The sequence below is a fragment of the Ranitomeya variabilis genome, chromosome 5, assembly GCF_051348905.1.
Source record: "Ranitomeya variabilis isolate aRanVar5 chromosome 5, aRanVar5.hap1, whole genome shotgun sequence".
Taxonomy (NCBI): domain Eukaryota; kingdom Metazoa; phylum Chordata; class Amphibia; order Anura; family Dendrobatidae; genus Ranitomeya; species Ranitomeya variabilis.
Window position 1 is genome coordinate 444389617 of NC_135236.1, and position 27308 is coordinate 444416924.

The 27308-nt window shown below is 44.6% G+C and overlaps 1 protein-coding gene across 3 annotated transcripts in view; it reads right to left on the bottom strand.

The window, feature by feature from the left end:
- LOC143776222 (mitochondrial inner membrane protease ATP23 homolog) overlaps positions 1 to 26898 on the bottom strand; it is a 31146-nt gene extending 4248 nt beyond the window's left edge. Inside the window, exons 1-5 of one of the 3 annotated variants that reach the window (XM_077265380.1) lie at positions 26685 to 26895; positions 13293 to 13338; positions 12634 to 12715; positions 6916 to 7053; positions 5322 to 5405 (exon numbers count right to left, since the gene is read on the bottom strand). In XM_077265380.1, the coding sequence (XP_077121495.1) occupies positions 5322 to 5405; positions 6916 to 7053; positions 12634 to 12715; positions 13293 to 13338; positions 26685 to 26889 (555 nt within the window). In that variant the 5' untranslated portion in view covers positions 26890 to 26895. Of the gene's footprint in view, positions 1 to 5321; positions 5406 to 6915; positions 7054 to 12633; positions 12716 to 13292; positions 13995 to 26367 lie in introns of all 3 variants that reach the window. The other 2 variants (XM_077265381.1, XM_077265382.1) reach the window with 2 other exon arrangements.
- Between the last annotated feature and the right edge of the window lie 410 nt (positions 26899 to 27308).

Below are 27308 nucleotides of genomic sequence, written 5' to 3' on the forward strand. Positions count from 1 at the left end.
GAATAAGGAGCCATGCAGACAATGATGAGAATAAGGAGCCATGCATACAAGGACGGGGATAAGGAGCCATGCATAAAAGGATGGGAATGAGGAGCCATGCAAACAAGGATGGGGATAAGGAGCCATGCAGACAAGGATGGGAATAAAGCAGCCATGCAGACAAGGATGGGAATAAGGAGTCATGCATATAAGGATGGGAATAAGGAGTCATGCAGACAAGGATGGGGATGAGGGGACAATGCATACCAGGATTATATTCGAGTCAATAAGGTTTCCCAGTTTTTTGACGCATAATGAGTTGCCTCGGCTTATACTCAGGTCGACATGTATACGAATATATACGGTAATCTGGGTACAATGTTTTGATTGAAATATTGCAAATATATAAGAAATGTGAGCAGAATTTTATATACTGTATATTAACCCCTTCCCGACCCATGACGCCTATGTGGCGTCATGGAATGATCGCGTCCCTGCAGATCGGGTGAAGGGGTTAACTCCTATTTTACCCGATCTGCAGGGAGAGGGGGAGTGGTACTTCAGCCCAGGGGGGGTGGCTTCACCCCCCCGTGGCTACGATCGCTCTGATTGGCTGTTGAAAGTGAAACTGCCAATCAGAGCGATTTGTAATATTTCACCTAAAAAACTGGTGAAATATTACAATCCAGCCATGGCCGATGCTGCAATATCATCGGCCATGGCTGGAAATACTGAAGTGACCCCCCCCACACCCACCGATCGCCCCCCCAGTCCTCCGTTATGGGGTCCGGTCCCCTCCGTCCGCCTGCCGGCTCCCCCGTCCTCCTGTCCGCTCCCTCCTTGCTCAGATCCACCCCCCCTGTGCTCCGATCACCCCCCCTGTGCTCCGATCCACCCCCCCACCACCCCTTCATACTTACCAATCCTCCCGGTGTCCGTACGTCTCCTCGCTGGGCGCCGCCATCTTCCAAAATGGCGGGCGCATGCTCAGTGCGGCAGATTCCTTACAAGTACATTTTGATCGCTGTGGTAGGTTCTATCACAGCGATCAAAATAAAAAAAAATAATAAATAACCCCCCCCCCCTTTATCACCAGTAGGGGTAGGGTTAGGGTTACGGGTAGGGTTAGGGGTAGGGTTATGGCATGTGCACACAGAGCGGATCGGCCACGGATCGGCCGCGGATCCGCAGCGGATCGGCCGCGCATCCGCAGCGGATCGGCCGCGGATCCGCAGCGGATTGGCCGCGGATCCACAGCGGATTGGCAGCGGATTGGCCGCGGATCCGCAGCGGATTGGCCGCGGATCCGCAGCGGATTGGCCACTGCAGATTCGTAGCAGTTTTCCATCAGGTTTACAGTACCATGTACACCTAAGGAAAACCAAATCCGCTGTGCCCATGGTGCGGAAAATTCCGTGCAGAAACGCTGCGTTGTATTTTCCGCAGCATGTCAATTCTTTGTGCGGATTCCGCAGCGTTTTACACCTGTTCCTCAATAGGAATCCGCAGGTGAAATCCGCACAAAAAAACACTGGAAATCTGCTGTAAATCCGCAGGTAAAACGCAGTGCCTTTTACCTGCAGATTTTTCAAAAATTGTGCGGAAAAATCTCACACGAATCCGCAACGTGGGCACATAGCCTTAGGGTTAGGGTTGGAATTAGGGCTAGGGTTTGAAATAGGGTTAAGATTAGGCTTGTGGTTAGGGTTACGGATAGGGTTAGGGGTGTGTTGGGGTTACAGTTGTGGTTAGGGTTGGGATTAGGGTTACGGTTGGGATTAGGGTTAGGATTAGGGTTGGAATTAGGGTTACGGGTGTGTTGCGGTTAGGGTTGTGGTTAGGGGTGTGTTGGGGTTAGGGTTGTGATTAGGGTTATGGCTACAGTTGGGATTAGGATTAGGGGTGTGTTGGGGTTAGTGTTGAAGTTAGAATTGAGGGGTTTCCACTGTTTAGGCACATCAGGGGTCTCCAAACGCAACATGGCGCCACCATTGATTCCAGCCAATCTTGCGTTCAAAAAGTCAAATGGTGCTCCCGCCCTTCCAAGCCCCGACGTGCGCCCAAACAGTGGTTTACCCCCACATTTGGGGTACCAGCGTACTCAGGATAAACTGGGCAACAACTGTTGGGGTCCAATTTCTCCTGTTACCCTTGCAAAAATAAAAAATTACTTGCTAAAACATAATTTTTGAGGAAAGAACAATTATTTTTTATTTTCACGGCTCTGCGTTATAAACTTCTGTGAAGCACTTGGGGGTTGAAAGTGCTCACCACACATCTAGATTAGTTCCTTGGGGGTCTAGTTTCCAAAATGGGGTCACTTGTGGGGTGTTTCTACTGTTTAGGCACATCAGGGGCTCTGCAAATGCAATGTGACGCCCGCAGACCATTCCATCAAAGTCTGCATTTCAAATGTCACTACTTCCCTTCCGAGCCCTGACGTGTGCCCAAACAGTGGTTTACCCCCACATATGGGGTATCAGCGTACTCACAACAAACTGGGCAACAAATATTGGGGTCCAAATTCTCCTGTTACCCTTGTGAAAATAAAAAATTGCTTGCTAAAACATCTTTTTTGAGGAAAGAAAAATGATTTTTTATTTTCACGGCTCTGCGTTATAAACTTCTGTGAAGCACTTGGGGGTTCAAAGTGCTCACCACACATCTAGATAAGTTCCCTTGGGGGTCTAGTTTCCAAAATGGAGTCACTTGTGGGGAGTTCCTACTGTTTAGGCACATCAGGGGCTCTGCAAACGCAACCTGATGCCCGCAGAGCATTCCATCAAAGTCTGCATTTCAAAACGTCACTACTTCCCTTCCGAACCCCGACGTGTGCCAAAACAATGGTTTACCCCCACATATGGGGTATCAGTGTACTCAGGAGAAACTGGACAACAACTTTTGGGGTCCAATTTCTCCTGTTACCCTTGGGAAAATAAAAAATTGTGGGCTAAAAAAATCATTTTTGAGAAAAGAAAAATTATTTTTTATTTTCATGGCTCTGCGTTATAAACTTCTGTGAAGCACTTGGGAGTTCAAAGTGCTCACCACACATCTAGATTAGTTCCTTGGGAGGTCTAGTTTCCAAAATGGGGTCACTTGTGCTGGAGCTCCAATGTTTAGGCACACAGGGGCTCTCCAAACGCGACATGGTGTCCGCTAATGATTGGAGCTAATTTTCCATTCAAAAAGCCAAATGGCGTGCCTTCCCTTCCGAGCCCTGCCGTGCGCCCAAACAGTGGTTTACCCCCACATATGGGGTATCATCGTACTCAGGACAAACTGGACAACAACATTTGGGGTCCAATTTCTCCTATTATCCTTGGGAAAATAAAAAATTCTGGGCTAAAAATCATTTTTGAGGAAAGAAAAATTATTTTTTTATTTTCACGGCTCTGCGTTATAAACTTCTGTGAAGCACCTGGGGGTTGTAAGTGCTCACTATGCATCTAGATAAGTTCCTTGGGGGGTCTAGTTTCCAAAATGGGGTCACTTGTAGGGGAGCTCCAATGTTTAGGCACACAGGGGCTCTCCAAACGCGACATGGTGTCCGCTAACGATGAAGAACATTTTTCATTCAAAAAGTCAAATGGCGCTCCTTCCCTTCCGAGCCTTACCATGTGCCCAAACAGTGGTTTACCCCCACATGTGAGGTATTGGTGTACTCAGGAGAAATTGCCCAACAAAATTTAGGATCCATTTTATCCTGTTGCCCATGTGAAAATGAAAAAAATTGAGGCTAAAATAATTTTTTTGTGAAAAAAAGTACTTTTTCATTTTTACGGATCAATTTGTGAAGCACCTGGGGGTTTAAAGTGCTCACTATGCTTCTAGACAAGTTCCTTGGGGGGTCTAGTTTCCAAAATGGGGTCACTTGTAGGGGAGCTCCAATGTTTAGGCACACAGGGGCTCTCCAAACGCGACATGGTGTCCGCTAACGATTGGAGCTAATTTTCCATTCAAAAAGTCAAATGGCACGCCTCCCCTTCCGAGCCTTGCCGTGCACCCAAACAGTGGTTTACCCCCACATATGAGGTATCGGCATACTCAGGAGAAATTGCCCAACAAATTTTAGGATCCATTTTATCCTGTTGCCCATGTGAAAATGAAAAAATTGAGGCTAAAATAATTTTTTTGTGAAAAAAAGTACTTTTTCATTTTTACGGATCAATTTGTGAAGCACCTGGGGGTTTAAAGTGCTCACTATGCTTCTAGATAAGTTCCTTGGGGGGTCTAGTTTCCAAAATGGGGTCACTTGTGGGGGAGCTCCAATGTTTAGGCACACGGGGGCTCTCCAAACGTGACATGGTGTCCGCTAAAGATTGGAGCCAATTTTTCATTCAAAAAGTCAAATGGCGCTCCTTCCCTTCCGAGCCCTGCCGTGCGCCCAAACAGTGGTTTACCCCCACATATGAGGTATCAGCGTACTCAGGACAAATTGGACAACAACGTCCGTGGTCCAGTTTCTCCTTTTACCGCTGGGAAAATAAAAAAAATTGTTGCTAAAAGATCATTTTTGTGACTAAAAAGTTAAATGTTCATTTTTTACTTCCATGTTGCTTCTGCTGCTGTGAAACACCTGAAGGGTTAATAAACTTCTTGAATGTGGTTTTGAGCACCTTGAGGGGTGCAGTTTTTAGAATGGTGTCACTTTTGGGTATTTTCAGCCATATAGAACCCTCAAAATGACTTCAAATGTGAGGTGGTCCCTAAAAAAAATGGTTTTGTAAATTTTGTTGTAAAAATGAGAAATCACTGGTAAAATTTTAACCCTTATAACTTCCTAGCAAAAAAAAAAAATTGTTTCCAAAATTGTGCTGATGTAAAGTAGACATGTGGGAAACGTTATTTATTAACTATTTTGTGTCACATAACTCTCTGGTTTAACAGAATAAAAATTCAAAATGTGAAAATTGCGAAATTTTCACATTTTTTGCCAAATTTCCATTTTTTTCACAAATAAACTCAGAAATTATCGACCTAAATTTACCACTAACATGAAGCCCAATATGTCACGAAAAAACAATCTCAGAATCGCTAGGATCCGTTGAAGTGTTCCTGAGTTATTACCTCATAAAGGGACACTGGTCAGAATTGCAAAAAACGGCAAGGTCATGAAGGGGTTAAAAAAAAAAAAAAAAAAAAAAAAAATTCAATTGTCTATTTGAAACCAGATCGCTTTATCATCAAAAGAAACTCTGTGTTTATGAAGCATGTTCATTCATAGCAGCAGAGCTGTCAGGCATTTCCAAAATATGTTTTGGCTGTTGCTGAGCCACCAATGAAGATGAACATATCACAATGATCTCTGAGTGGAGGAGGGGCAGAGTTTCTTTACATACCTGATGATGCTGCTTTACTCCAAATTTGTACCGCAACATTTCATTGCCAAGGGAGCAATCTCCACTAAGACTCGCAGCTCGGATCTAAAGCACAATTGAAAAGTTTTTATTTATAACCCGCTAATTAAAAATTCAGGTAGGACAGAAGATTACAGACTCCAAGCTGACTCTGCCTTTATGTAGCTTAGAAAATTCCAGAAAATGAAACTGGAGCACTTTCGCCTTGAGGAATGGGCACAAATCCCAGTGGCAAGATGTGGAAAGCTCAGAGACTTATCCAAAGCGACTTGCAACTGAAAATAGGAGGATCTACAAAGTACTGACTTTACAAGGGTGAAATAGTTATGCACACTGACGTTTTCAGTTATTTTGTCCTATTTGTTGTTTGCTTCACAATAACAAGAAAACCAAATTCTCACAGCTGTAGGTATGTTCCTTACATGAACTGATGCAAACCCTCAAAAAAAGTGAAATTCCAGGTTGTGAGGTAGCAAAACACAAAAAATGTCAAAGGGGTGAATACTTTTGCAAGCCACTGTAGTAATTTAATTGATTAAAAAAGCCCTTACATTAACTTTTTATTACCTAAACATATATTCATGTAATGTAGTGTGCGTTAATATACTCCCCTACCGTCACCTTCACTGGAATCCAACGCCATTCCGCTTCTCTTCTCAGTGACTTTGTCGCTCTTCAGACTGTCCGGCTCACTCTATGCAAGTCCTGGAAGTGGCTTTTACAGTGTAAGCCTATGGAGCGTCAGAACGAGGCCCCTTAGGGTAAAAGACACTTCTGGCCCCCTCATTAGGACATCGAGTGAGCCGGACAGTCTGAAGAGCGGCAAAGTCACTGAGAAGAGAAGCAGAACAGTGCTGGATCATGCAGAAAGTGGCGGCAGGTGAGTAAATAACACATACACTACACTGCATACATATGACTAGGCAAAAATAAGTGCAACTTAATGTGAGATGTTTGTTGGGGGGCGGACCAAAATCTGTGACCCAAGGTAGACGATTAAAAGACAATATTACTAAATAATAACCATGCGTATGTAAAAAAATGGAGCCAGTGGAAATGTGATGACAGAAATAAAAGCTGAAAAAAAAAATTGTCTCTTATTATTTTGACAATTCACATGCTTGAAATATAGACCCTCAGACAGGAAACAGGTGATAGGATTTACAGTCAGGAATTAAAAAAAAACAAAAAGCAAGTTTGAATGAATATGGCTAAGTTGTAGGTCATCTTCTGTCCTGAATGGCATGTAGTAACCTGCTAATGGCTTTTGGCCTGACCCCGCAGGTCTATAAAAGAAGCTTTGGAGTTCCTAGCTTGAATAAAGCGATGGTCCTGCCTGCACACCACAGCTCCAGAGCACTGATCTCACTCAGTGGGGGCCCTGTGATCGGACCCAAGTGATCAGTAAGTCACCATCCATTCTGCGAATCTATAGAATTTGCATTTTTGGTGTAAATTCCCTAAAGAATGTTTTTTCTAGTTTAAGACTTTACTCAATCAGGCTTTAGTTTTAAAAAAAATAAAAAACATGCTCCTAAAAAGTTACTGAAATACTATAAAATGAAAATGAACATACCTCAGTGCAGGCTAAATGGCGAATGTTGCTTAAAAAGTCAACTTGTGCGCGGCAGTGATCATAAGCATGAATCAACTCGTGTGTGAGCATTCTGTTCATGGTTGTCTGATCATTAATGTTATTCTGACATATTACAATCTAGAAACAAAAAAGAAAAAACTAAGGAGATAGTAAGACACAAAATATATTATTCCCAAAATATTGTCATAAACAATTAGTAAAAAAAAATGTTATATAAACAGTACATAGAAGACACTTGGATGCAGTTTTGGTAAAAATGACAGTACATGTCCATCACATGACCAGGACGCACATACCTACCATCCTGCAGATGGAGGGTTAATCTGTAGGTTACTAGAGTTGTGAAGCTGTGTGGCTGCTGCACTGACAGCCCAGCTGCAGGGAGGAAATGAACTTGATTCTTCCTGGTAGCCTCCGGCTTTCATAGAGGCGGCGCGGCTTCAGTGACTTCTCAGTATGTATGGAGTGACACCTGTAACCATGTCCCCACACTGACTGACTAAGGCTAGTTTCACACTAGCATTTTGCTGAGCTGCGGACTTCCTCCGTGAAGCCCTGCCCACGGCCGCATCTCCACCTACGTCCGCATGCGGCCTGTGTACCTATCTTTAACATTAGGTACGCAGGTCGTGCGCATGTACGCGAATGCCTCCGCATGCGTCGTTTTGACTATGCGGCGACCCGCGTCGAAGGCATCTGCATACATCCGCACGACCTGCGTACCTAATGTTAAAGATAGGTACGTGTGACGCCCCAGGGTCCTGGTTGTTACAGTGGCATTGCTTTCCTCACGGGGAGAGTGATGTCACACTTGGAAGCGATGGAAGATTCCTTTTTGACAGGTAATCAGCAGATACAACACCGTTCTGACTCCAGGCCAGAAGGGGGAGCTCTACACCCGACTTCAGGGGAGCTGCTCTCTCTGGTCGGGAGGAGGAGTTAGTCGCTAGGCCGTTGAGAAGATTTAGACAGTTGGTGCCAGGCAGCAGACTGGAGCAGTCTGAGGCAGAAGGACGAGGGAAGGGGCCGTACAGCCTGAAGTGCTGTAGCTCCTAGATGGCGAGATACAGAAGGAAGAACAGCCATTAGCTAACGTGCCGGAGAGCGAAGCACAGGAGAGTGACAACAGGGGAGAATAGCTGGGACTGGGCTACATCCCTGATTGAGCGCAGACACCGGTAGCCGGAAAACCGAGGCTTTTGTGGGACTCTAAGACACATAGCAGAAACCGGCATTACAGCTGGATTATACATCACCTGTTCGCCCTAACACCCAGGAGACACAGTGACACAGAGCCTGGGTCGTGATAGAGACCCTGTAAAAAGGCTCGAGTCACCCGTCATACGGGTTTGTGTCCCACTTCATTAAAGGACAGATATAACTGAGAGGACCTTGCTAAGACGCCATAGGCAGTAAGGGACTATAACAACACCGCTCTAAGAGGAAGGCTTTTAACTCCACCTAATAAAGCTGAACTCTGAACTCGCTTCCAATTCGGCCGGACCCTGCTTGTACCTGTGATCTGGTGCCCTGGACTGTGGCTGCCTGCTAACATCAGTAACCAGGTAAAAAGACTGCACAACTGCGTCCTCCTTTCTTTACTTACCACTCACCATCTTCCATCTATTTACCGGGAGCCCTGGGAACCTACTTCACCTGTGGGAAGTTGTACCATCTGGCTGCCATAACATCACCCCAGAGGACCCCTTTAAGCAGCGTTGGTCATCCCTGACCGAATACCACAGGTGGCATCACAAACATTTATTATTTTACGAATCCCTTTAAAGACTATCCCTTTAACATACATGGGCGCCCAGGGCCACGGACCGGGTCACTGCTGCCGTGACACGTCCCTGTAAGTAACGGACCCGGTACCGAGTACCCCACGGCCCTGACGGGTGAGTCATACGCAGGCCGCATGCGGATGTAGGCGGAGCTGAGCGGCGGAGGTGCCGTCGTGGGCGGGGCTTCACGAAGGAAGTCCACAGCCCTCCGCAGCTCAGCAAAACGCTAGTGTGAAACTAGCCTAACAGCCGGCTCAGCAGTTTACCAGTACAGAGCTGGCTGTCAGTCAGTGTTGGGGTGTGGTTGGAGCTGCCGTTCACTAAGTACTGAGTGGTGACTGAGGCCGTGCCTCTACATCTAAAAGACTGTTGTGAGGAAAAAAAAGGTAATTTCCTGGCAGCCGGGCTGTGAGTGTGCCAGGCACATGGATCCAGGATGCTAGTAACCTGTAGATTAACCCCATAACTTTAGGTCAGGTCTGCAGATTGACCCCATGCAGTTTAATTGCGTGTTTTTTTTTGTTTTTTGACACAAGTTCGGGTACTTTAAAAACTATAAAAATCATGAAAAATTGATAAAGAAAATATTTTAAACAACTGCATAACTTTCCATCGTAAAAATAATAATATTCATTTGCAGAAACCAGAATTCTCCTTTGACAATGAGCAGAAGTCTCCAGGAAAATGTTAATTTTTTTTTTCCACCTAAATATTTCTACAATGAATTAAGGATACGCCTGAAAAGTCATATTATTCTTCCACACAGTATGGTACCAATCCAAATATAAATGTGCCCCAATAGGAGAATAAACAGGCAATGTACCTTTTCTTTATAACATAATCCTTCTACAGCCATCTTGTCACACACCGTATGACCTCCTCCCAAGCACATCTTCATATAAAGTCAACCCAACTCTTCAAATAGCACAAACCCAAGGGAACGCTCACATGAACAGACTTTCAATGTAAGTGACGTCCATATGGACATTGGGCCCCAGACAGGCTAGTGTTAGCTAAAGGGAACCGGTCACCAGAAAAACAGCTATGGGGTTAGTCCGCAGGATAATGGAGTTATTATGGTGCCTGGCGCCGCACTTAGATTGAGTACACAGAGCGATGGCTGCAGCCGTGACCCCGGCCAGCCGGCCCCAATGCAGAGGCAGTGTCAGTCAGTGCACAGATAACATACAATATAATAATTCTTCGGGTCGGCAGATGTCACACACTAAAAGATGCCTTTTATTGCAAAAAAATTGTTCTCGCATCGCACCATTTTGAGAGCTATAATTTTTCCATGTTTTGGCCCACAGAGTCATGTGAGGTCTTGTTTTTTGCAGGACGAGCTGACATTTTTATTGGCACCATTTTCAGGCACACTGCATTTTTTGATTGCTTTCTATTCCAACTTTTGGGGTGCTGAATAAACAAAAAACAGCAATTCAGGAGTTGTTTTTTTGAGTGTTTTTCTTATCACTTTTACCATACTGTGAACAGCATAAGGCAGCTTTATTCTTCAAGTCAGTACATTTACAGCGATACACCATTTTTATTTTTTCCCAGTTTTGGCGCTTTTACACAATAAAAAATAGCTTTTGCATTGCTGTGTTCTGCATGCTAAAACGTTCTTATTTCTATGCTGACAGAGCTGTATCACAGCGTATATTTTGAGGGACAAGATGATGTGTTCAGCTATACCATTTTTGTTTACATTGACTTTTTGATCGTGTCTTAGTCCACGTTTCTTCAGAGATATGATGAAAAGCATAGTTTTTTGCCACTTTTTTTTACAATTTAAAAAAAAAAAAAAAAAAAAAAAAAAAAAGAGTTTACTGAAGGGGTTAAATAGTGGCATTTTTATAGGTCAGGTTGTTCCAGCAATACAAAATAAGTGCATTCTTTTTGTTTATTTTTACATAATAATGTGTATTTATTGGTATATTTTATTTTTTTTGTTTATTTAATTAAAAAAAAAAAAAAAAAAAAAAAAAAAAACACAAAATAAATATTTTTACAATTTTTTTTTTTTTACTTACTCCCTCTATGGGACTTTAACTGTTATTAGTCTGATTGCTGGTATAATGCATTGCAATGCACCAGTATTGCACTAAAGGAAGCCTCTTAGACCATGCTCTGAGCATGGTGCAACAGGCTTTTCGTAGCTGGGTGACCGGATGTCGTCAGGATGCCATGGCAACGATTGGGCCCTTGCGATGACGCTGATCTGAAGAGAAAAAGAGCCTCCTCCCTCTCCCTGCTTTCTAAATATTACAATCGCGATTGATCGCGGCATTCAGGGGGTAAAATGGCCCGAGACGATGTGGGCAGCGCTGCTGGCAGCGACAGCTGATACTCGGCTTTCACTTAATCCGAGCTCCAGGCGGCGATCGTGCAGGCACTGCTCCCGCATGATTGCCATCAGGTAAATTTAAGCCATTTTGTGGGAACCCCTTCCTGACCATGGCGTAAACTTACATCAAATGTCCTGAAGAGATTAAAAGGGGTTCTCTGAGAAATGTACTAAAAATAAATAACATACGGTACATTAAATGTTAAGCAATTTTCTAAATACCTTTATTTAGCAAGAAAGATCTGCTTTATCTACTGCCCTCTATCAGGATCTTAACCCCTTTCTGACAATGGATATATTAGGATGCCGATGTCAGTATTCCCAGCTTTGATGTGGGCTCCGGTGGTGAGCCCACATCTTTCCAGGGACATGGTTATCAGTGCAGGATTGCTGTTGAGCGCCTCCCAGTGGTCGGCGCTCATAGCAACTCAGCTACATAGAGGCGATCTGAACATCGCCTCTATGTAGCTGAGCCGATCAAGTTGTGCCAGCTTCTAGTCTTCTATGGAGACTATTAAAGGGAACCTGTCATCCCAAAAATCGAAGATAAGCTGCGGCCACTGGCATCAGTGGCTTATCTACAGCATTCTGTAATGCTGTAGATAAGCCCCCCATGTATCCTGAAAGATGAGAAAAAGAGGTTAGATTATACTCACCCAGGGGCGGTCCGGTCTGATGGGCGTCACGGTCCGGGGCCTCCCATCTTCTTATGATGACGTCCTCTTCTCATCTTCAGGCCGCAGCTCCAGCGCAGGCGTACTTTGCCCTGTTGAGGGCAGAGCAAAGTACTGCAGTGTGCAGGCGCTGGGCCTCTCTGACCTTTCCCAGCACCTGCGCACTGCAGAAAAAGTACGCCTGCGCCGGAGCTGCGGAGTGAAAACAAGAAGAGGACGTCATCGTAAGAAGATAGGAGGCCCCGGACTGCGACGCCCATCAGACCGGACCGCCCCTGGGTGAGTATAATATAACCTCTTTTTCTCATCTTTCAGGATACATGGGGGCTTATCTACAGCATTCCAGAATGCTGTAGATAAGCCCCTGATGCCGGTGGGCTTGGCTCATCTTCGATTTTTGGGGTGACAGGTTCCCTTTAAAGCATACCAAAAGTTTAAAAAAAAAAAAAAAAAAATTTAAATATAAAAAAAAAAAAAATATATAAAAGTTTAAATCACCCCCTTTTGCCCCATTCAAAATAATACAATAATAAAAAAATATATATATATATCAAACCTACACGTTTGGTATCGCCGCGTTCAGAATCGCCTGACCAATAATAAAAAGAATTAACCTGATCGGTAAACGGCGTAGCGAGAAAAAAAGTAAAAAAGCCAGAATTAAATTTTTTGGTCGCCGCGACATTGCATTAAAATGAAATAACGGGCGATCAAAAGATCGTATCTGCACCAAAATGGTATCTATAAAAACATTAAAAGAGAAAGCATCTCTTTTCGAAATAATGGTATTCAGAAAAACGTTTAAATGTTTAATATTTAAATGTGTATTTAATTATTTTCCTCAGAGAGACACTTTAAGCCATTTTTGCAACAAATACCTTGGCTGAATTACCTCAGAGGTAGAAGAATCAAACCCTCCTCCTACTTTTTCATCGCATTCTTCACACGCAAAATGTCTATCCCTGTATGCTGTGCTGAAAAAAAGAAATACATGGAAAATCAGATTTCTCGTCATATCTTGTTATACTAAAACATCTAAACATGAATCACAAAGTGCATAAAAGTATATACCGTAATCAATAGTCAGAATTACAGGGTTTTCCAGTTTGGGCAGAATGTTTTTTTTCTTTTATATGGAGCTTTACTCCCTCTCACTGGGTCCAGTGCCATTGTTGGCAGAGCTGACACACCGACACCGCTGCAGCCAGTGACAGAGCGTCTCTGCCCGAGTCACATAGACCCACTGAGCTCAGTTATTGGCTGCAGACCGGACCCTGGAACTAATGGTGCAGACTCAGTGCTGGACCCAGGGAGGGTGAGTAATGCACAGTGTATTTGTTTAAACTGACAGCAGTCAGGAACAGGGGTTTCCCAAAACCAGAAACCCCCTTTATATTCTGATAACCCTATTAATGAGGAGTACGGCAGATAATAAATCCGTACAACGGATGCCGGGGTTGATAGGTCATGGCTACAAGCTTCCAACTTATTATTTTCTGGTCTGAAATGCTTCTAATGTATAAAACAGTTTTACAAAGATAAGAAACTTACCAACCAGCCTGATTCATGGCGGCTAAAAGTAACTTGACATGAGGACCTAAGGAGGAACACAAGGCTTAGCACATGAACGACTAAACACTATGGATAATGCAATCCTCTGCTGTGTGTGACATTAGTAATCGCCAACATGGCTGCAACTACCAGGGAGCGGTCAGTAAGGGGGATGCGAGGCGCTAAAGTGTAAGGACTTATTCCTGCGGAGGGTGGGAAGCGTGCTGCCAGTCACTGGGAGAGTACGCAGAAAAAGACACAATGGAGACCAAAGCCATGGGGAGTGGACATACCAGATACGTGACCGCCATTCCCTGAGCGGACCCCGGCACTGCGAGGAGTCACAGGTCTGCAGTCACACAGAATGACTGCACACTTTTCCATGTCTGGTCACTAAGTCATCGTATAAAAGCACAATGCTGCAGGCGGAGGGCGTGTGTGCGGTGACCCCCACAATCAGGAAGATGAAGGAAGGCGTCACCTCCTCACAGACGGCTCTAGTCTCTGAGGGCAGCAGCGATCGCATGTCCGCATCTTATACATGTCATCATGTTCATTAAAGGGGATGTCCACATTTGGCTTTTTATTTATCTTAAATACATGCATTTGAGGTTAAAAATTATTTTTGCTCTTGGGTTTCATTAAAAGGACTGCACCTTTCACAAGCTCTTTGCTTCCCTGTACAGTTGATGTTGGTGTGTCCTGCGGTCAGGGGCTGGCTGGCAATTTTCAGCCTGGGGGGCAATCACAAGGCAGTGGCCCTCGAGTTGCGGTGGCCCTCCTTTTCCCTGCTTACATCTGGCCACTGCATTAAAGTAGCAGTGATAACAGGCTTTAAAAACAGGCTGGTACACAGATATGGGAACTGAACGGAGCTTGCTGCATAGATATAGGAGCAGAATCGAGCTTACTCCAGAGATATGGGAACAGAACGGAGCTTACTACAGAGATATGTGAGCAGAACAGAGCTTACTACAGAGATATGGGAGCAGAACAGAGCTTACTATAGAGATATGGGAGCAGAACCGAACTTACTAGATTCAGAGATATGGGAGCCGAACCGAGCTTACTGCAAAAGATATGGGAGCAGAACCGAGCTTACTACAGAGATATGGGAGCAGAACCGAGCTTACTGCAAGGATATGGGAGCAGAACCGAGCTTACTGCAGAGATATGGGAGCAGAACAGGGCTTACTACAGAGATATGGCAGCAGAAACGAGCTTAGTACAGAGATAAGGGAGCAGAACCGAGCTTACTGCAAAGATATGGGAGCAGAACCAAGCTTACTGCAGAGATATGGGAGCAGAACCGAGCTTAGTGCAGAGAAATGGGAGCAGAACCGAGCTTACTGCAGAGATATGGGAACAGAATCGAGCTTACTACAGAGATATGGGAGCAGAACCAAACTTACTACAGAGATATGGGAGCAGAACCTAGCATACTACAGAGATAAGGGAGCAGAACCGAGCTTACTAGAGAGATAAGGGAGCAGAACCGAGCTTACTACAGAGATATGGGAGCAGAACCGAGCTTACTGCAGAGATATGGGAGCAGAACCGAGCTTACTACAGAGATAAAGGAGCAGAACCGAGCTTAATACGTCCACTACATGGAACCAAGTCTGCTACATAGAAACTGGAGCAGAACTGAGATTACGACATACATACAGTACCATAATCTAGATTACTACATTGATAGAGTACCAGAACCAAGCTTACTGCTTAGATATGGTGCCATAATGGAGCTTACTTACAAACATACACACAACAATACAGCTACACAGTGCCTAGTACTAACACCACTACACAGAGAATACATAATATCAGAGGTGTCAAACTGCATTCCTCGAGGGCCGCCAACAGGTCATGTTTTCAGGATTTCCTTAGCATTCCACAAGGTGCTGGAATCATTCTGTGCAGGTGATTAAATTATCACCTGTGCAATTCAAGGAAATCCTGAGAACATGACCTGTTGGCAGCCCTCGAGAAATGCAGTTTGACACCTCTGCATAATATTATAATATCACCATTACTGTTGTGAATTTGGATTCTGGGCTCCCCCGGTGGCTACTGGTGGAATTGAACTTGTGACATCATCTTCCCTGTTCACCTGTTCTGATTAGATCTGGGTGTCGCTATATAACCTGGCTTCTCTGTTAGATGCTTGCCGGTCAACAATGTTATCAGAAGCCTCTCTGTGCTTGTTCCTGCTCCCAGACATCTACTAGATAAGTTGGGCATTCGTCCTTGTTTTGTTTTTGTATTTTGGTTCCAGTTCACAGCTGCAGTTTCGTTACTGTGTCTGGAAAGCTCTTGTTGATCAGGAATTGCCACTCTGGTATTATGAGTTAATGCCAGAGTCCTAAAGTAATTTCTGGATGTGTTTTGTTAGGGTTTTCTACTGACCATGAAAGTATGCTTTCTGTCTTCTGCTATCTAGAAAGCGGACCTCAAATTTGCTAAAACTATTTTCCTGCTGCGTTTGTTGTTTCATCTCATATCACCGCCAATATATGTGGGGGGCTTCTGTCTCCTTTTTTGGGCATTTCTCTAGAGGTGAGTCAGGTCTTATATTTCCCTCTGCTAGCATTATTTAGTTCTCCGGCCGGCGCTGGGCATATAGGGATAAAAAGTAGGACATGCTACCTGGCTACTTCTAGATGATGCGGTAGGTTTAGTTCATGGTCAGTATAGTTACATCTTCCAAGAGCTTGTTTTTTATAGAGGCTTATGCTAGTTCTCTGGCCATGGAGATCATGACAGTTTGACCGGCCCACTAAAGGGTTAAAATCCTTGGCTGAGAAAGGAGAGAAATAAGAAGTCTGCTGAGAGTTTTTTTTTTTTTTTTTTTTTCTCTGTGCTCTTGATTGGATCACTTGCCAGTCTGTCTATGCTGCAGTCTTTCTTTTTTTTCTCTCTCCTTATAATCTTTGAATGGCTTTGTGTTCACCTGTTAATAATGGATCTTCAGAGTGTAACTGCAGGTTTGAATAATCTCACCACGAAAGTACAAAATTTGCAAGATTTTATTATTCATGCTCCGGTATCTGAGCCGAGAATTCCTTTGCCGGAATTCTTCTCAGGGAACAGATCTAGCTTTCAGAATTTTAGAAATAATTGTAAGCTATTTTTGTCCCTGAAATCTCGTTCTGCTGGAGACCCTGCACAGCAGGTTGGGATTGTGATTTCCTTGCTCCGGGGCGACCCTCAAGACTGGGCTTTTGCATTGGCACCAGGGGATCCTGCGTTGCGCAATGTGGATGCGTTTTTTTTGGCCTTGGGCTTGCTGTATGAGGAACCTCATTTGGAACTTCAGGCAGAAAAAACTTTGATGTCCCTATCGCAGGGGCAAGATGAAGCTGAAATTTACTGCCAAAGATTCCGTAAATGGTCTGTGCTTACTCAGTGGAATGAGTGTGCCTTGGCGGCTACTTTCAGAGAGGGTCTCTCTGATGCCATTAAGGATGTTATGGTGGGGTTCCCTGTGCCTGCGGGTCTGAATGAGTCCATGACAATGGCCATTCAGATCGATAGGCGTCTGCGGGAGCGCAAACCAGTGCACCATCTGGCGGTGTCCACTGAGAAGACGCCAGAAAGCATGCAGTGTGATAGAATTCTGTCCAGAAGCGAGCGGCAGAATTTTAGACGGAAAAATGGGTTGTGTTTCTATTGTGGGGATTCTACTCATGTTATATCAGCATGCTCTAAGCGTACTAAAAAGCTTGATAAATCCGTTTCCATTGGCACTTTACAGTCTAAATTTATTTTGTCTGTGACCCTGATTTGCTCTTTGTCATCTATTACTACTGACGCCTATATCGACTCTGGCGCCGCTTTGAGTCTTATGGATTGGTCCTTTGCCAATCGTTGTGGGTATGATTTAGAGCCTTTGGAAACTCTTATTCCTCTGAAGGGGATTGACTCCACCCCATTGGCTAATAATAAACCACAATACTGGACACAAGTGACTATGTGTATTAATCCGGATCACCAGGAGACTATTCGTTTTCTGGTGCTGTATAATCTACATGATGATTTGGTGCTGGGATTGCCATGGCTGCAGTCTCACAACCCAGTCCTTGACTGGAGAGCTATGTCTGTGTTGAGCTGGGGATGTAAGGGGACTCATGGGGACGTACCTTTGGTGTCCATTTCATCATCTATTCCCTCTGAAATCCCTGAGTTCCTGTCTGATTATCGTGACGTCTTTGAAGAACCCAAGCTGGGTTCACTACCTCCGCACCGTGAGTGCGATTGTGCTATAGATTTAATTCCGGGTAGTAAATACCCAAAGGGTCGTTTATTTAATCTGTCTGTGCCTGAACATACTGCTATGCGAGAATATATAAAGGAGTCCTTGGAAAAGGGACATATTCGTCCATCGTCATCTCCCTTAGGAGCCGGTTTTTTCTTTGTGTCAAAGAAAGACGGCTCTTTGAGACCATGTATTGATTATCGGCTTTTGAATAAAATTACGGTTAAATATCAATACCCATTGCCGTTGCTGACTGATTTGTTTGCTCGCATAAAGGGGGCCAAGTGGTTCTCTAAGATTGATCTCCGTGGGGCGTATAATTTGGTGCGGATCAGGCAGGGGGATGAGTGGAAAACCGCATTTAATACGCCCGAGGGCCACTTTGAGTATTTGGTGATGCCTTTTGGTCTTTCTAATGCCCCTTCAGTCTTCCAGTCCTTTATGCATGATATTTTCCGCGATTTTTTGGATAAATTTATGATAGTGTATCTGGATGATATTCTGATTTTTTCGGATGACTGGGACTCTCATGTCCGGCAAGTTAAGAGGGTTTTTCAGGTTTTGCGGTCTAATTCTCTGTGTGTCAAGGGTTCTAAGTGCGTTTTTGGGGTTCAGAGAATTTCCTTTTTGGGATATATTTTTTCTCCCTCTTCCATTGAGATGGATCCTGTCAAGGTTCAAGCTATTTGTGATTGGACGCAGCCCTCTTCTCTTAAAAGTCTTCAGAAATTTTTGGGCTTTGCCAACTTTTATCGTCGATTTATTTCTGGTTTTTCGGATGTCGTTAAGCCATTGACCGATTTGACTAGACAGGGTGCTGATGTTGCTAATTGGTCCCCTGATGCTGTGGAGGCCTTTCAGGAGCTTAAGCGCTGTTTTTCTTCTGCCCCTGTGTTGCGTCAGCCTGATGTGACTCTTCCTTTTCAGGTTGAGGTCGACGCTTCTGAGATCGGAGCTGGGGCAGTGTTGTCGCAGAAAAGTTCTGACTGCGCCGTGATGAGGCCTTGTGCCTTCTTTTCCCGTAAATTTTCGCCCGCTGAGCGGAATTATGATGTTGGGAATCGGGAGCTTTTGGCCATGAAGTGGGCGTTTGAGGAGTGGCGCCATTGGCTCGAGGGGGCCAGACATCAGGTGGTGGTATTGACTGACCACAAAAATTTGATTTATCTTGAGACCGCCAGGCGCCTGAATCCTAGACAGGCGCGCTGGTCATTATTTTTTTCTCGGTTTAATTTTGTGGTATCGTACCTACCAGGTTCTAAGAATGTTAAGGCGGATGCCCTTTCTAGGAGTTTTGAGCCTGATTCACCTGGCAACTCTGACCCCACAGGTATTCTTAAGGAGGGAGTTATCTTGTCAGCCGTTTCTCCAGACCTGCGGCGGGCCTTGCAGGAGTTTCAGGCGGATAGACCGGATCGTTGTCCGCCTGATAGGCTGTTTGTTCCTGATGATTGGACCAGTAAAGTCATCTCTGAGGTGCATTCTTCTGCGTTGGCAGGTCATCCTGGAATTTTTGGTACCAGGGATTTGGTGGCAAGATCCTTCTGGTGGCCTTCCCTGTCACGAGATGTGCGAGGCTTTGTGCAGTCTTGTGACGTTTGTGCTCGGGCCAAGCCTTGTTGTTCTCGGGCTAGTGGATTATTGTTGCCCTTGCCTATTCCTAAGAGGCCTTGGACACACATCTCGATGGATTTTATTTCAGATCTGCCTGTTTCTCAGAAGATGTCTGTCATCTGGGTGGTGTGTGACCGTTTTTCTAAGATGGTTCATTTGGTTCCCCTGCCCAAATTGCCTTCTTCTTCCGAGTTGGTGCCCCTGTTTTTTCAAAATGTTGTTCGTTTGCATGGTATTCCTGAGAATATCGTTTCTGACAGAGGAACCCAATTTGTGTCTAGATTTTGGCGGGCATTTTGTGCTAGGATGGGCATAGATTTGTCTTTTTCGTCTGCTTTTCACCCTCAGACTAATGGCCAGACCGAGCGGACTAATCAGACCCTGGAGACATATCTGAGGTGTTTTGTGTCTGCTGACCAGGATGATTGGGTTGCTTTTTTGCCATTGGCGGAGTTCGCCCTCAATAATCGGGCCAGCTCTGCCACCTTGGTTTCCCCGTTTTTCTGTAATTCGGGGTTCCATCCTCGATTTTCCTCCGGTCAGATGGAATCCTCGGATTGTCCTGGAGTGGATGCGGTGGTGGAGAGATTGCATCATATCTGGGGGCAGGTGATGGACAATTTAAAGTTGTCCCAGGAGAAGACTCAGCTTTTTGCCAACCGTCACCGTCGTGTTGGTCCTCGGCTTTGTGTTGGAGATTTGGTGTGGTTGTCTTCTCGTTTTGTCCCTATGAGGGTCTCATCTCCTAAGTTTAAGCCTCGGTTCATCGGTCCGTATAAAATATTGGAGATTCTTAACCCTGTTTCCTTCCGTTTGGACCTCCCTGCATCCTTTTCTATTCATAACGTTTTTCATCGGTCGTTATTGCGCAGGTATGAGGCACCGGTTGTGCCTTCCGTTGAGCCTCCTGCTCCGGTGTTGGTTGAGGGTGAGTTGGAGTACGTTGTGGAAAAAATCCTAGACTCCCGTGTTTCCAGACGGAGACTCCAGTATCTGGTCAAGTGGAAGGGATATGGCCAGGAGGATAATTCTTGGGTCACTGCATCTGATGTTCATGCCTCTGATCTGGTTCGTGCCTTTCATAGGGCCCATCCTGATCGCCCTGGTGGTTCTGGTGAGGGTTCGGTGCCCCCTCCTTGAGGGGGGGGTACTGTTGTGAATTTGGATTCTGGGCTCCCCCGGTGGCTACTGGTGGAATTGAACTTGTGACATCATCTTCCCTGTTCACCTGTTCTGATTAGATCTGGGTGTCGCTATATAACCTGGCTTCTCTGTTAGATGCTTGCCGGTCAACAATGTTATCAGAAGCCTCTCTGTGCTTGTTCCTGCTCCCAGACATCTACTAGATAAGTTGGGCATTCGTCCTTGTTTTGTTTTTGTATTTTGGTTCCAGTTCACAGCTGCAGTTTCGTTACTGTGTCTGGAAAGCTCTTGTTGATCAGGAATTGCCACTCTGGTATTATGAGTTAATGCCAGAGTCCTAAAGTAATTTCTGGATGTGTTTTGTTAGGGTTTTCTACTGACCATGAAAGTATGCTTTCTGTCTTCTGCTATCTAGAAAGCGGACCTCAAATTTGCTAAAACTATTTTCCTGCTGCGTTTGTTGTTTCATCTCATATCACCGCCAATATATGTGGGGGGCTTCTGTCTCCTTTTTTGGGCATTTCTCTAGAGGTGAGTCAGGTCTTATATTTCCCTCTGCTAGCATTATTTAGTTCTCCGGCCGGCGCTGGGCATATAGGGATAAAAAGTAGGACATGCTACCTGGCTACTTCTAGATGATGCGGTAGGTTTAGTTCATGGTCAGTATAGTTACATCTTCCAAGAGCTTGTTTTTTATAGAGGCTTATGCTAGTTCTCTGGCCATGGAGATCATGACACATTACCTCTACATGAAACTACACTCTATACAAAGACCAATGATGCCACCATACACTCCCTGACACAAGTTATGTCGCTTATTCATGTTATGTAAATAAAAGCTTATAACCTGACGTTAAATTCATCCATTAGTTGTATAAGTTATTCTTTTGAAAGCTGAAACCCTCCAAAATGTGGTTTAGGTTAAGAAAATAAATTGTTATTAAAGCAGAAATATTGATCAGTTAATGGACACAGAATGGTCAGATTTTGGCAAGACAAAATTTTTGTTGCCCACAGACAAATAATTAACTTAAAATACAAATATATGTTGCATAATATTGGTGAATGAAGTTGTGGTGCTCCTCTAGATTCTTTGGTTTTGTCTTCCAAGCTTCCTCTTTCATCCTACCCCAAACATGCTCAATGATGTTCATGTCTGGTGACTGGGCTGGCCAGTCCTTGAGCACCTTGATCTTTTTTGCCTGGAGGAACTTTGTTGTAGAGATGGATGTATGAGATGGAGCACCATCCTGCTGCAGAATGACCTCTTTTATGATTTGGAATATAAGAGGTAGCTAATACTTCTTGATATTTTAGGCTATTGATATTGCCTTCCACCTTGCAAATGTTTTGCACACCCCCATACTGAATGTAACCCCAGACCATGATCTTTTCACCACCAAATTTAACTGTCTTCTGGGTGTATTTTGGATCCATACGGGCTCCAGTAGGTCTCCTGCAGTGTTTGTGGCAGCTGTGGTGTAATTCTACTGAAGAGAAAGCCACCTTCTGCCACTTTTCCAGGTCCATCTATTTAGCAGGCTGTGGGAGTTTGCAGATGCCACACAGTTTTTTATTTGCCTTTTGTTTAGTGCTGGCTTCTGGGCACTGATTCGACCATGGAGGCCATTTTGAGACAGAATCCTAGAAACTGTTCTAGTTGACACAGGGACTTGAGGTGACCAGACCTGTTGGAGCTCTGCTGCTGTGGAAGAGGAGCTTGCTTTGGATTTTCTAACCAACAAACGTTCCTCCTGAGGAGTTGTCTTGTGGGGTCAGCCAGACCTGGGCTAGTCAAACACATCTCCAGTCTCTTCAAATCTTTTTTTTAATTCTTTGTACTTGATGCTGAGACACAGTAAAGGTGCCCGCCACCTCTGCAGTGGATCTGGTCTTCAGCCTCTTGATAATTCAGGCTTTGGTCGCAGGGTGGATTTTTGGCATGCTGTCAGAGCTGAAGTTGCAGTTCAAGTGAAGGTCTGGGGAGCGGGGTTTCTTTTTATACACACGCACTAAATAACCGATCATTTACTGAGCACAGGTGAGGATGTAAACTAGGATTGGGTGCATTATATGACCAGGCGACAAAACTTTTGTCTTGCTAAAATCTGACCATTCTGTGTCCATTAACTAATCAATATTTCTGCATTGATGTCAATTTTTTTTCTTAACCTAAACCACATTTTGGAAGGTTTCAGCTTTCAAAATAATAATTTATACAACCAATGGATGAATTTAACATAAGGTTATAAGCTTTTATTTACATAACATGGATAAGCGACATTACTTCTGTCAGGGAGTGTACACCTTTTACTTCTTGTATACTACAATACTGATCATTAATTTTAATAAAGCACAATACTAAGTGCCATTGTATACAGGAACTCTGTATTTACGGTCAGTGTAAAGATACTACAGTGATCACTGGTGACATTATACACAGGAGATCTGTATAAGGTGTCAGTGTACAGGTAATACAGTGATCACCACTGCCAGTGACATTATACACAGGAGCTTTGTATATAGTATACAGTGTATAGTGTCAGTGTACAGGTAATACACTGACTCACTAGTGACGTCTCTAGCTAAAGTCCTTCATCTTTGCTTTTCATTTTCATCCAGCACAGACTGCTATCACTTTTTCCAGCCAGGACTCATCTCTGCATAAAATAACACAGTTACCTAGAGCACGGCCTCCAGACCACATTCCTCACTTTTTCCCCTTTCTTCTACACCATGTTCCAAATTATTATGCAAATTATATTTTTCTCGGATTTTCCTAAATGATCGGTGCAAATGACAGTCTAATAAAAGTCATCACCCGTTAGATTATACATTGAATTTTATTGAAGAAACCTCCCAATGATAACAGTATAATCTTCAAAATGAATAAAAACTCAAAATGCACTGTTCCAAATTATTAGGCACAGTAGAATTTCTAAACATTTGATCTGTTTTAAAGAACTGAAAATGCTCATTTGTGGAATTTGCAGCATTAGGAGGTCACATTCACTGAACAAAAAAGCTATTTAATGCCAAAACATCCTAACAGGCCAAGTCACATGTTACCATAGGAACCCTTCTTTGTTATCACCTTCACAATTCTCGCCTCCATTGAACTTGTGAGTATTTGGAGAGTTTCTGCTTGTATTTCTTTGCATGAAGTCAGATAGCCTCCCAGAGCTGCTGTTTTGATGTGAACTGCCTCCCACCCTCATAGATCTTTTGCTTGATGATACTCCAAAGGTTCTGTATAGGGTTGAGGTCAGGGGAAGATGGTGGCAATACCATGAGTTTATCTCCTTTTATGCCCATAGCAGCCAATGACTCAGAGATATTCTTTGCAGCATGAGATGGGGCATTGTCATGCATGAAGATGATTTTGCTCCTGAAGGCACAATTCTGATTTTTATACCATAGAAGAAAGTTGTCAGTCAGAAACTCTATATACTTTGCCGAGGTCATTTTCACACCTTCAGGAACCTTAAAGGGCCCTACAAGCTTTTTCCCCATGATTCTGGCCCAAAACATGACTTCTCCATCTCCTTGCTGACGTTGCAGCATTGTTGGGACATGGTGGCCATCCACCAACCATCCACTACTCCATCCATCTGGACCACCCAGGGTTGCTCGACACTCATCAGTAAACAAGACTGTTTGGAAATCAGTCTTCATGTGTGTCTGGGCCCACTGCAACCGTTTCTGCTTGTGAACACTGTTTAGGGGTGGCCGAATAGTAGGTTTATGCACCACAGCAAGCCTTTGAAGGATCCTACACCTTGAGGTTCGAGGGACTCCAGAGGCACCAGCAGCTTCAAATAACTGTTTGCTGCTTTGTAATGCTATTTTGGCAGCTGCTCTCTTTATCCAAGGAATTTGTCTGGCAGAAACCTTCCTCATTATGCCTTTATCTGCATGAACTCTGTCTGTGCTCTGTTTCAGTCACAAATCTCTTCACAGTATGATGATCACTCTTAAGTTTTCATGAAATATCTAATGTTTTCATACCTTGACCAAGGCATTGCACTATTTAATGCTTTTCAGCAGCAGAGAGATCCTTTTTATTTCCCATATTGCTTGAAACCTGTGGTCTGCTTAATAATGTGGAACATCATTTTTAAGTAGTTTTCCTTTAATTAGAATCACCTGGAAAACTAATGATCACATGTGTTTAAGATTGATTTTAGGGATCCATTGAGCCCTGAGACACAGTACCATCCACGAGTTTATTTGAAAAACAAAACAATTAAATCTTTATGACACTTAAATCCAATTTGCATAATAATTTGGAACATGGTGTACACTAGACATCTGAATACAGAGGTGCACCCACAAACAATATATAATTGGTTATTATGCAACCTCATAGATTTTAAGCTTGCGAGCAGGGCCCTCATTCCTTTTGGTATCTGTTGATCTATGTGTTTATTGTTATGCTTAATGTCCATTGTCTGTACAAGTCCCCTCTAAAATGTAAAGTGTTGGCACTATAGAAATAAAATTATCATAATTATTATTATTAACCGACCATTCCAAATATAAATTATAATCCACCACTGTGCACCCACTAACTATAAATAGCCACTTTCCCCATTTAATATATAAATTAATTCGCACCTGTACTCTTTCCCCCAATTCATTACCAGTCACTTCATCCTCAATGCCCCCACTATGTACCTACCACTCTAACCCTAACTCCGATTCATTATAGCTACATGCCCCTCCAGCCCCAATTCATTGTCATGTCTTTCTTTCTCACCCTCTATTCATTATCAACTGCTCTACCCCACATTCAATACATCATTTACTCCCCCACCCTTAAAATTAATTATTTGTTCTTCCCCTAGATCATTTGCTCTCCCCACCCCCACCTTCAATTAAATTGCTGTCCCCTGTCCCTCACACTGAATTTATCATTTTGCAGTCCCCCCACTTTAATTTGAAGTCCCCTTACTTCATTCATTGCAGTCCCCTATCACCCCCTCACTTCATCTGCAGTGCCCTTTCATCATTTGCAGCCCCCTATCCCTCTTCCATTTCATCATGAGCAGTCCCACATCAGGCACACTTCATCATGTGCAGTCCTGCAGTCCCGTTCTCCCACTTCATCATGTGCAGTCCCCTTACCCCCCACTTCATCATGTGCAGTCACCCTTACCCCCCACTTCATCATGTGCAGTCACCCTTACCCCCCACTTCATCATGTGCAGTCACCCTTACCCCCCACTTCATCATGTGCAGTCCATCTTACACTCCACTTTATCATGTGCAGTCCCCATTACCCCCACTTCATGTGCAGATCACCTTACCCCCACTTCATCATGTGCAGTCCCCCTTACCCCCCACTTCATCATGTGCAGTCCCCCTTACCCCCCACTTCATGCGCAGCCCCAATCCCCTTCATCATGCACAATCCCCCTTGCCCCCACATCATCATGTGCAGCCCCATTCCATCATACAGCCCCACTCTCCCCACTTTATCATGTGCAGTCTCCTTTATCCACTAAACTATCATGTGCAGCCCCACTCAACCTTCATCATGTGCAGCCCCACTTACCCCCTCACTCCATCATGTGCAGTCTCCTTTAACCCCCAAGTTCCATCATGTGCAGTCACCTTACACCTCCCACTTCATCACTTGCAGTTACCCACCATTAAATTTATTTTATAAAGAAAACAAAAAAGTTCTTCATACTTACCTCACCAGTCGCTCCCCTGCAGTGCCTCTCTGCTTCTAGCATCCGGGTCATGTCGGCACGTGCGTGAGGATGCCATCGCGCATGCTCAACACCTAACCTGGAAGTATAGAGAACATGAAGGGAGCAGTAGCTGCGCAGCCGTCAAGGTGACAGCCAAGCATAGCTCCTGGCCCCAGCGCAGACGTGTGCGCTGACTGTGATGCGGCTGTGTCTGCTGCCGGCCGCGTCACAGTACAGCAGACATGGCTGTGCACAATTTGCTGTGTGGCTGTAGCCACCACCAGGCAGCCGGCCCTGAACAGCAGCTGGGGGAGCGGCCCGGGGGGCATTTGCCTCTTTGCCACCTGGGCCAGTCAGCCCCTGCCTGCGGTCATAAGTCAGAGAAGGCGAACTACAATTACCAACTTCCCTGTCATTCAGAATGAACTCCCTGATAGAATCTCAGAAAACTCGTTCTGTAGCCAGAACCAGTGCACCACAGAGAGAAAACTGCCACATTGGTAAAGAATCCGAACTGCACAAATCGGATTCAACTAGGAAGAAAAAACCTCCCCTTTAATGATGGGACCCCCAGAACTAGCAAGGCTATCCCCACCGCATACAGCAGCAGCGGTGTACTCAGCGCCGGGGCCGTCACCTACTCGTGTCCATCGCGATCTTCAGCCTCGCTTTACATCTGACCTTTAGCCCGTACAGCCGCGATAAGAACGGCTCTTGCTTGGGATTCCGGGGATCCCTCTCCGGGAACAGGTGGTACCCGTGCTCGTCCTTCCCGTCCCCCATACCGGGGCCTGACCCTGTGTGGCACACACGCACATGCAGCCGTCAGAGCAGCAGACCTGGCCTTCAGGCGCTGGGAGATGACGTCAGGCGCCGCGGCGGCCATGTTTGATGTGGGCAGAGAATACGCATAGCACTATTTTATCCCAGAGGACCGGTGCTCTCGTTCCTGGCAGCTGGAGGGGCAGGCCTACACGTGCATGCTGCCATGTGATACTGAGGAGGTCACATCTGTGCTTGTTGTGGCCAGGGGCACTGGTTCCTACCACAACAAACAGCTTTCTAGGAAACCCCAGTATGTCGGAATGTAATATTATAGGATATGCATCCCATCATGTTACTAACCAAATAATGGCTACTAGTGTGTAATGACAGCCATAGGGGTGGCACAGTAGTTGGACTAGCCATTAGGTCGGTTTCACACGTCCTTTTTTTTCCAGTACTGGAAAAAAAAGGTAGCAGAGATGTCAGTGTCCATGTGTGAGCTAAACTGCAGAGACCTCATCACTGACATTTTCCCAGGAT